This window comes from Priapulus caudatus, unplaced genomic scaffold (genome assembly GCF_000485595.1).
Source record: "Priapulus caudatus unplaced genomic scaffold, Priapulus_caudatus-5.0.1 Scaffold516, whole genome shotgun sequence".
NCBI classification, from domain to species: Eukaryota; Metazoa; Priapulida; class Priapulimorpha; order Priapulimorphida; family Priapulidae; genus Priapulus; species Priapulus caudatus.
This window is the reverse complement of record NW_014577577.1, coordinates 180342-191537: the sequence shown is the minus strand read 5'-3', so window position 1 is coordinate 191537 and position 11196 is coordinate 180342. Positions and strand designations below refer to the sequence as shown.

The 11196-nt window shown below is 42.7% G+C and overlaps 2 protein-coding genes across 3 annotated transcripts in view; both read right to left on the bottom strand.

The window, feature by feature from the left end:
• LOC106811218 overlaps positions 1 to 203 on the bottom strand; it is a 6262-nt gene extending 6059 nt beyond the window's left edge. The window contains exon 1 of the mRNA XM_014814774.1: positions 171 to 203. The gene's annotated coding sequence lies outside the window, so the exon portion shown is untranslated. The remainder of the gene's footprint in view (positions 1 to 170) is intronic.
• LOC106811217 overlaps positions 1 to 10190 on the bottom strand; it is a 26853-nt gene extending 16663 nt beyond the window's left edge. For both annotated transcript variants that reach the window (XM_014814772.1, XM_014814773.1), the window contains exons 1-3: positions 9944 to 10190; positions 8204 to 8324; positions 1631 to 1816 (exon numbers count right to left, since the gene is read on the bottom strand). In XM_014814772.1, the coding sequence (XP_014670258.1) occupies positions 1632 to 1816; positions 8204 to 8324; positions 9944 to 10072 (435 nt within the window). In that variant the 5' untranslated portion in view covers positions 10073 to 10190 and the 3' untranslated portion in view covers position 1631. The remainder of the gene's footprint in view (positions 1 to 1630; positions 1817 to 8203; positions 8325 to 9943) is intronic.
• Between the last annotated feature and the right edge of the window lie 1006 nt (positions 10191 to 11196).

Below are 11196 nucleotides of genomic sequence, written 5' to 3'. Positions count from 1 at the left end.
TATATATATATATATATATATATATATATATATAATACTATAGCATACGTATATATATAATATAATATATAATAACACACACGTATTGACGTCATGTGCAAAATGCACTAATTGGCAAGACGGAAACGACTACGTTTTATACGTTTTGTGGACGAGTAGGAAATGAGTACCTTCCATTCGTCTTCGGTCGGAATGGTCGAAACCCGTACATCTCTAATGGCGAATAGGGGAATGGTGATCTCCCGGCTGTGTAACGTATAAATCGGATTAATTTCTCTCATTAAAAAATCAATACAAGTATGTGAGGTTGCCGTGTCACAGGTTTTAGCGCCCCTTAGTTACCATGCCCCTGAGTAAATGCTGTTAACGATTATTCCTCAGAGAAAGTCTTACGGATTATTATGTGCGTGCTGCCATCTACTGCGATTTTATTGTAGAAACACGTGCAACTGCAAAGAGAAACGCGTGCAACTGCCTCTAAGCATTCATTTTAGGTCTAGGCGCAATCTGAGTTAAAACTATAACATCGCTCTCTTGTTTTTATTCGTATGTTAACTATGTTCATATTTCAAATTTCGCAACTTGTAATTTCCAAATCCCATTTACTTTGTGCACGAGTTGAATGTTTTTCGTTCGAATGATCGTTGGCAATCGTTTATGAGCTAATGATTACTTCTAAAACAATGTAAAACGTAGATGACACTGTAGCAAAAGAAAACATTTCTAACGACGGATTGTATAGGCGCGAAACTCAATAATAAAACGGCACCACGTGGAATTCTCAGATGCCCACGAAACCAAGTAATGATACGACAATGGGATTCGTTAGTAAATCCTTTAACAGGTCAGAACATCTTGACTCGCATCTCATCGTGAGAAATATACTCGACGGAAAAACGTCATTCTGCACGGGTGAAATGAGAAACGCGTGTCATGTCGAACTAACCCCAGAGGCTCTAGGCTATCAACATCGCCCCCCGCGGGACCTTGGCACCTCACTTACGCGATGTTTGTCTTCGTTATCAACGTAGCTTGTAATAGATTTTTGTCGTGCGTAGGGCAAAACTATTGACCTGATTATGATCATACTGCTCCAGCTTGTTACTAGCACTCGATGACGATCCAGAAGACTAAAGGAGTCTTAATTTACTAGGGCCGACCTTTCGTAGACACGAGGAAACGTAAATACGCGTGTATGTAGTAGCTATAGTCTTTATTTTATGATATTTCCACATGTAAAACCTCTTGCATGAACACTACTTGTGCTGCAATCAATTTAAAATGATTATTATATAAGTAACAGCGATGATGAAATGATAATCCTAGCATATCTTATACGTGACAATGTATAAACCGAACTGGTGCGCTTAACGTTTGTCGGGAGAGGGAATAGAGAATAAGAAAGGAGTGTGTGTGTGTGTGTGTGTGTGTGTGTGTGTGTGTGTGTGTGTGGTGTGTGTGTTTGTGTGTGTATGTGTGTGTGTGTGTGTGTGTGTGTGTGTGTGTGTGTGTGTATATGTTGTGGGGAGATGTGTGTGGGGGGGATGTGTGTGTGTTGTGTGTGGGGGGGGGGGGGGTGTGTGTGTTGTGTGTTGTGTGTGTGTGTGTGTGTGTGTGTGTGTGTGTATACCTCATGGGCTGTGAATCCACTCTCCCGTGGCATTAGCAGGTTCCATCGCTCGCACGGACGCTCGGATCACCAACTTAAGAATTTTTAATTGCTCTAGCAAGTCGATGACGTCACGACGTACTGTCGACTGATCATCAGTAGATGTGGAAGACTTACTCAGTCTATACCGGGGACCGCCAGGTGTCGCTGTGTGTAAATGTAAACGACGAAAAATATCTATACAATAAAATCAGGAGTGGATAATAGAGTGGATAGAGTGGATAATAGAGTGGATAATAGAGTGTGGATAGAGTGGATAATAGAGTGGATAATAGAGTGTAGAGTGGATAATAGAGTGGATAATAGAGTGATAATAGAGTGGATAATAGAGTGGATAGAGTGGATAATAGAGTGGATAATAGAGTGGATAATAGAGTGGATAATTGAGTGGATAGATAGAGTGGATAATTGAGTGGATAATAGAGTGGATAATAGAGTGGATAATAGAGTGGATAATAGAGTGGATAATTGAGTGATATAGAGTGGATAATAGAGTCGATAATAGAGTGGATAATAGAGTGATAATAGAGTAGATAGAGTGGATAATAGAGTAGATAGAGTGGATAATAGAGGTGGCATTAATAGAGTGGCATAATAGAGTGGATAAGAGTGGATAATAGAGTGGAATAATAGAGTGGATAATAGAGGTGATAATAGAGTGATAGAGTGGATAATAGAGTAGATTGGATAAAGTGGATAATAGAAGTGGATATAGAGTAGAATAGATTTGGATAATTGAGTGGATAATAGAAGTGGATAATAGAGGTAGAAGAGTGGATAATAGAGTGGTAATCGAGTGGATTAATAGAGGTGGATAATAGAGTGGATAATAGAGTGGATAATAGAGTGGATAATAGAGTGGATAATAGAGTGGATAGAGTGGATAATAGAGTGGATAAATAGAGTAGATAGAGTGGATAATAGAGGGATAATAGAGTAGATAGAGTGGATAATAGAGTGGATTAATAGAGTGGATAATAGAGTGGATAGAGTGGATAATTAGAGTGGATAATAGAGTGGATAATAGAGTGGATAATAGAGTGAGGATAATAGAGTAGATAGAGTGAAATAGAGTGGAATAGAGTGGATAATAGAGTGGATAATAGAGTGGATAATAGAGTGGATAATAGAGTGGATAATAGAGTAGATAAGTGATAATAGAGTGGATAATAAGTGGATAATAGAGTGGATAATAGAGTGGATAGAGTGGATAATAGAGTGGATAGTAGAGGGATAATACGAGTGGATAATAGAGTGTAGATAGAGTGGATAATAGAGTGGATAGAGTGGATAAATGGATAATAGAGTAGATAGAGTGGATAATTTGATGGATAATAGAGTGGATAATAGAGTAGATAATGAGTGGATAATAGAGTGGATAATAGAGTGGATAGAGTGGAATATAAGTGATAGTAGTGGATAAAGAGTGGATAGAGTGGATAATAGAGTGGATAGGTGAAGTGGATAATAGAGTTGGATAATAGAGTGGATCAATAAGTAGATTTAGAGTGGATAAAGAGTGGATAGAGTGTGGATAATAGAGTGGATAGCAGTGGATAATAGGTGGAGCAGAGTGGATAATGATCTTATTATTTATCCTGATAAAATGTACACGAACATATACATCAACATATCTATACCAATAGGATATTTATTGGCAATATATCTATATTATTTTACTTTTATTTTTTTTATTGTATATATTCACGTGTAGAGTAATTAGATAAAAAGTTTCTGAAATCTAATACACCGAATAGCGCTCGACATTCACACGCTAATATTAAAGTGATAATTGGTCCGGCGGTGTTGCAAAGTAATAGGCCATAATGCTCGCTAATTGTTATAGGCAGTAATATAAAGCCTAACTAGAACCGCAGCTCGGAGAGCACAGACGCCCGCCAAGCAGTAAATTCTCTAATGTGAAATTGTTAATTATAATTAATTAATATAAGTGGAAAAATATTAATCAATAAATTAAGTAATATAATTAATTGGATGCCGGATTAGTGGCGAGCCGTGCAAGGTGGGGAGACTGTGGTTGCCCTTAGCCTGGTGTTTGTAAGTTAATCAGGCCAGGCAGCCTCACCGAAGTGAACTGAACATGCATGGTAAACACACACACACACACAACGAACACATCAATGGCACCGGCCGGGAAAACAATAACCTACGCCACGGCCCCTGGCGGGGTAATTAATATAGGCAGCTCATTATATTAATAGGCTCTGTTATATTGTATTCGAGTACATAAGGTTGCATACCTAATTAACGTGCATTCAACTTTCATATTCGCGTGTGTGCTTACAATTGAAGTGGTTCTACAATGGTCTAAAGTCTGGGCGGGTAGCCTGGTGAAGCAGACCAGGAAATTCCACATCCACTGATAGGTACGTGCATTAGTACATTTCTGGCAATCGCCGGTTATTACATATGAGAAATACATTGTCATTTGCATATTTGATTCATATTGCGTATTTTGTATGAGACTTGTCCGTATAGGCACAAGCAATCAAGAAGCAACCCTATAACGATGGCATAATTAAAATATCAGCACGTAATTACACGTGTTGTGTATTGTGTTTGTGCATAGCGTGCGTGCGTGCTTGTTGGTGCTGTGTGTGTGTGTGTGTGGTGTGCTGGTAGTGTGGGTTGTGGTGTGTGTGTGTGTGTGGTATGTGTGTGTGGGTGTGTTTGTTTGTTGTGTGTGTGTGTGTGTGTGGTGTGTGCCGTGTGTGTGTGGTGTTTGTGTGTGTTGTGTGCTGTGTGTCGTGCGCGTGTGTTGTGTGTCGTGTTTGTGTGTGTGTGTGTTGTGTGTTGTGTGTGTGTGTGTATGGTGTGTGTGTGTGTGTGGTGTGTGTGTGTGGTGTGTGTGTGCGTGTGTGTGTTGCTGTGTGTTGTGGTTGTGGTGCTGTGTGTGTGTGTTCGCTGTAGTGGCTGCGGTGGTGTGTGCTTGTGCGGTGTTTGTGTGTGTGTTTGTGTGTGCGTGTGTGGTGTGTGCCTTGGGTGCTGTGTTGTTGTCGTGTGTGGTGTGTGTTGTGTGTGTGTGGTGTTGTGTTATATATGTGTGTGTGTGCGTGTGTGTGTGTGTTGTTGTGTGTTTGTGTGTGCGTGTGTGTTGTGTGTGTGCGTGTGTGTTGTGTGCGTGCTTGGCGTGCGTGTGTTTGCTGTGTGTGTTGTGTGTGTGCATGTGTGTGTGTTGTGTGTGTGTGAGCGCGCGCCGCGTTGTGCGTGCGTGTGTGTGTGTTTGGTGTTGTGTGTGTGTGGTGTGTGTTTTGTGTGTGTGTTGAGTGGTGTGTGTGGTGTGTGTGTGTTGGGTGTGTGGTGTGTGATGTGTGTGCGTGTGTCGTGCGTGTTGGTGTGTGGTGTGGTGGTGTGTGTGTGTGTGTGTGCGTGCGTGTCGTTTGTGTGTCGTGTGTTCTTGTGTGTGTGTGTGTGTGTGTGTGGTGTGTATGTGTGTGTGCTGTCGTGTGTGTGTGTGTGTTGGGTGTGTAATGTGTGTGTGCTGTGTTTGTGTGTGTTTTGTGCGTTGTTGTGTGTGTGTGTGTGTGTGTGTGTGTGGTGTTGTGGTGTGTGTGTGTGTGCGTGGCGTGTGTGTGTGTGTGTGTTGCCGTGTGATGTGTGTGTATGTGTGTGTTGTGTGTGTGTGTGTGTGTGCAGTGCGTGTGTGTGTGTAGTGTGTGGTGTGGCGTGTGTGGTGTGTGTTGCGTGTTCGGGTGAGTAGTGTACTAGCTGAACTAGAAACATATGTATAGTTTATGTTCACATCGGCATGTCTAGGCAGACATAACAGCACCATCATCGGCCATCACTGCATTAGTAGAAGCTCTGTCCACCTCTTCGTTGTGTCAGATGGTCTAACAGCCCTGCCTCAAACTACTATGCAATTTATTTCGTCACGGACTCTTCACCACGGTAAGATGCATAATATAGCGTATGAGTTATACTATGTAACATCATTCCTAAACATTATAGACCATCGGCGTGTAAGTATAGCCGCTTAGCAGCGTAGATGTAGCTGGTTGGCATACTGCACAGAACATAAGGTCGATTTTATCGGTTTTATCAATGTTTACCGCGATTTTATTCGATTTTATTGATTTTAATTGATTTTTATGCAATATTTCAGGTGTGTATAGGAGAGCCATTGAAAAGCATGTTAACGGGCTCTTGTTAAGACGTAAGTATACATAGATATGAATGAAAATAAAAATTTGAAGAGAAACACAGATTAAATAGGTTAACACCGTAAAGACCTGTGAAGCACTGAACGAATGCAATTATGTCTCTACAGTTCTCTCGCTCTCGCTCTTCCTCTCGCGCGCTCTCTCTCTCTCTCTCTCTCTCTTTTTTTCCTCTCTCTCTCTCTCTCTCTCTCTCTTTCCCTCTCGCTCCTCTCTCTCTCTCTCCCTCTCTCTATGTTTCTCTCTCTGCTCTTGCTCTTCTCTCTCTGTCTCTCTCTCTCTCTGCTCTCTTCTCTTATCCCTCCTTGATCTCTCTTCTCTCTCTCTCTCTCTCCTCACGATCTCTCTCTCTCTCTTCTTCTCCTCATCTCTCTCTCTCTCTCTCTCTCGCTCTCGCTCTCCTCCCGTCTCTCTCTCTCTCTCTCTCTTCTCTCTCTTCTCATCTTTCTCTCTCTCCGTCTTTCTTCTCTCTCGTCTTCTCGTCTCTCTCTCTCTTTCCGCTCTTGCTACCTCTCTCTCTTCTCTCTCTCTCTCTCTCTCATCTCTCTCTCTCTCACCCTCTCTCTCTCTCTTTCCTCTCTTCGGTGTGTGTGTGTGTGTGTGTGTGTGTGTGTGTGTGTGTGTGTGTGTGTGTGTGTGTGTGTGTGTGTGTGTGTGCAACTCAGCAATAATTGCCTACTGTTCGAATACATCACCTACATATTCGATTACAAGCCCCCCATGCAGGCATACCTTGTATATTTCTGGTTTCCGTGCACATACAGAGATACAATTAGATGCAGATTAAATATGAAAAATGATATCTCAACATGATTTCGACATAATACCTTATCCTATCACATTCGCTCACGCACACGCTCGCCCACACACCAAACACAAACACAACTCAAATTCAAAGCCTAACTGTTCTACAATAACCCTCACCTAGTGAGTGTAAAGATGTGGCTGTTTTTCTCTCCATTACCACTTTATTCCTTTCCTAACACTAACTCTGACCCTATCCACACTTTTACCCCTACATATACTAACCCTGGTTCTAACGATAACCCCATCTATAACCTCAGCACTAACCATAACCCTTACAATAAACCTACATATAACATTACGTCTAACACTAGCGCTAACACGTACCCTACTTCTAACCTTAGCACTAAGTCTCACCTCAGAAACTAACTTTGTATTTAACCCTAGTCCGGTGAAACTAAGCGAATAGTAGAGCGGGCGGCTTAGGGTCAATGAGAACCCCCGTTAGCCGTCGTGCCGGAGCCAATTGATACTCAAATTTCCAAAACCAACTCTACGTGTACACGTACCATGGATTCATAGTCATATAATATTACTTCATCATCATCATCATCATCATCATCATCATCATCATCAGCATCATCATCATCATCATCAAACAACATCAATAATAAATAACATTCATATCAATTCATAAATGACTATATAGACTAGAACAAATATAGAACTATAGAGTAATGACTAAGGAAATAAGTAATATATTGTAAGTAGTAAAGTAATGTAGTAGTAAGTAAGTAGTAGTAAAGTATTGTAATAAGTATAAGTAGTATATATTAAGTAAGTACTAATAATAGTGGATGCAACTGCATACATTCGCGATCTTTAAACATCTAATAGTGACATACCGACTGAATTTACCTAACATGACTTTTTACTGTTAACTAAACACACTTTTCGCCAAACGTGACATTCCGTGTCTGCAGTATGTAAGGTTGGTATTGCATGCCTGCTTCGGTATATAAGATGGATGACCCAGCCAAGTTGTTGACATGTTTCTATGTGTTAATGTAGGTAAACCGTCAGTTCCTGCACTCTCGCGCGCTGCACGCATGCGCAGTGGGGGGCATCACGCACGCGATCTCAGTGAAATCGAAAACTGGTAATCAATCATCAGCGAAAGCCTACCACGCCCGCTTCCAGCCCGTAATGACTGTTATTTTTAGGGTTTCACTAGCAGCACGTCGAAGTGTGTGCTTACGAGGCATTCTAATTAGGCAGTGGCTGGAGGTACGACAGCCGTATCCGTAATTTACGAGGCTGGAGGTACGGCAGTCCATTCGCTTTCATACAAACGAGACAAAGATGGCGGTAGATTTCGAAATAATGCATTGAGAAATAAATTCACGATTTGAGAGCTTTGATGAGCTAGAAAACACTCGGATTAGGTATGAAAATGAACATTATTGTAAACTTTACATCAGAAGATCGCAAATAATTGCCTCAGCATTCAAACAAACCCCAAAAAGGGGCTTCAACGAACGACGGCTGCCGTACATCCAGCCACTTCGTTCTCATTTATAATTTAACGTAATGCGCGCGACGGTGTTACCTTTGCGTGCGGCCGCTGCCATTAGTAATGTGTCCTGTGGCTTCGCGGCAGCATTTCGATATCCTGTCATCAGCGCATGCGTCAGGCCATACTGCACAGCCGCTATTCTTCTCACACCTTCCTATATACGCGAGCAAAACATGTTAATTATGAATTTTGCACAGGGGAGAGATAGTGATCCGCTAGGGGACGGCTCTGATTGGCTAATTTTGTCTCTTATTGATGTTATTTTTTATTATTTTTTGCTAATTTTGTTTTATTTTAGAATTAGGGATAGGGTTAGAGTTAGGGTTAGGGTTAGGGTTAGGATTAGGGTTAGGGTTAGGGTTAGGGTTAGGGTTAACTGATTTCTATATCCAAAACTTATTTCTATATTCACTATCTCTCCCCTGAGACCTACTAGTTTATTATCGATGAAAAACGAGAGTAGTCATAATGCGGTCGCCTCTGTAGATTCATGAATACCAACGATGAAATGGCGGAAATGAGATGTATTACGAGTCGTAGTTGTGGGGTCTATTTCCAACATTTCGAGATTAGCTCCTCAGGTTATTTCCGCTATCTTCTTGCATCCGTTTTCCGTCGCTATCGTCAGACCACCGTTATAGGAGCCGTCGTGGAATTCCACTGTGGTAGGAGCACTCGAACGTCTTAGCGGATCTTGCTCAGAGGCGGATGCGGAAAAGAGAGGGTAGTGGGTGTATGTAGGTCGTTAGGCGGTGACTACGGCACACGTCAGTGCGACAGGAGAGAAGAGGAATCGATATGTGCGTCAAATTATCACATATTCAGGCGTCGGTATGTTTGTCTGCCACGTCCTCACGTGTGGGTGTGTGTGCGTCCGCCCGTGCGGGTGCGTGTGTGCGCGCGCGTGTGTGTGTATCTGCATGCGCGCGTGCATGTACGTGTGCCGCATGCGTTTACGCGTGTGCGTGCATGCGCGTGCGTGCGTACGCGCGAGTGTGTATGTGCGTGCGTGTGTGCGTGTGTGTACGCGTGGGATGAACGTGCAGACGTTACGAAGCAGTGCAGATTTTGAATGATCTTCGAGATTCCAAAATGATTTGAAACGTGGTACGACATGTGGCGTTCTGTAGACCAGTTGTTCTTTATAAGTCTTTTGCTCAAATGTTTTCCAGTAAAATACACTGAAATTTACATTAAAATATGTAAATTTTAATCAAACGTTAACTCGCGGCAACTTAAAAATATCCACATATTACCCTATCTAATAAATTAACCTATCATCATATCTAATAAATTAACCTCCTTCTTATGTCGACTCATTAAACAGCGCAGATACGCAGAGCCGTGTAATGCAATCTCAACAGAAAGTAATATGCTTCTGCAAAGAAGTTGACCGATTATAACCGAGGCATCGTTTGTGCACGCCATCTTTAAGCATGCGACGCCGCTGACTGCACTTGGTGTATATATCTGTGTCTCGGTGTGTACTCACGCACGAAGGGTCGTTGTCGTAACAGGTACTACAGATATGTACCCGAGGTAGTTTTAGGTTGTTTAGTATTATGTTTATATTTTTATATGAGGTATGTTTAGGGTTAGGGTTAGGGTTAGAGTTAGGGTTAGGGTTAGGGTTAGGGTTAGGGTTAGGGTTAGTGTTAGGGTTAGGGTACACTTCTGTAGTACAAGTCAGGTACACTTTGTGTATACATATATGTACCTCGGGTACATATCTGTAGTACCTGTTACGACAACGACCCCTTCAGCTGTACTCACCGAGTCTTTGATTATCTGGTTATGCTCCACATTGTCGCGGACGTCGGCAAGCACGTTGTAACTACGGCTGCAGAAGCAGAGCGTGAGCGTTACCAGGTAGCAGACGGTCGTCTTGTAACGCTCGGCCATAATTTACGCTCGTGGTTTAAACGTCGTTGACATGCTAAACGAGAGAGAATGATCTACTTCCACCTAGGATGAGTAGGATGCGCTCACTGACCCACAGCTTCCGGTGTTAGCTCGTAGCCACACGTCTCCTGTGACAAGTGTATCTTACATATATACCTATATATATATATATATATACGCGTAGGATTCGGTCAGACACTGCATTACCCGCTTCACCATAAACGCAGTGTAAAAGAATAAACCAGCGCGCACAGTCGATATACATTATTCGTTTACGTGTTGTATTACATCTATCTATCTATATACACGTGGTGTGAGACGATGCGGGTGTAGCTGTATTGTCTATAGACGATCTATATATAATAGCTGGCAGACAATACGGGTGCTGACTAAGCGAGACCTTGATAGTATGGGTGCTGACACCTTCGCTATAGGCTTACGTGTAGGTAATATCGGTGCTCTCAGGTATAATGTTTTTACTGGTTCAGACCGCTGACACCTTAATTGCACCCGGTGCCCACATAACGGCGTGTTTATGGAAAACGAAAGCACTCGTCAAATGCCTACTATATTGGGGCCCGATAAACGCGTATTTCTGTGGCACAGCCGAGGTGGTCACTGTTCTGTATTGATGCTCATTTGTTGAGTGCTAAATAGAGACGCGCACGTCGATCGGCCGCGTTTGACGTGGATCGAACCCGGGTACGTGAAACGCGCACGTATCGGGTCATAACTACTCGACTAACGAGGAGATTTCGAGTAGCGACAACAAGAACTAGACAGAGGGCACTCACGGAGAGTGCATACCTCCGCGAGCGTGTAACATGTATGTGTATAACAGCTGGCTCGCTGCTGGCTGCTGCTGACTGGACGCCCTAAGGCGAGCTGCTGCTGGCTCGACACCCTAAGGCGAGCTGCTGCTGAATCGATCGCGCGAACACTAGTGGCTACACACACAGACGAACACACACACACGCGAGCGATTGCATGACCTCCGTTTGCGCGGAGGTAATAGAATTACTGTTCTTTGTATTCTTGTTGTTTGTGCACAGCGACGTGCGTGCGGTGTACTTGTAGTATTGTGTGTTGCAGATGAGCATTTGAACGGCATTTGCAGGAAATGA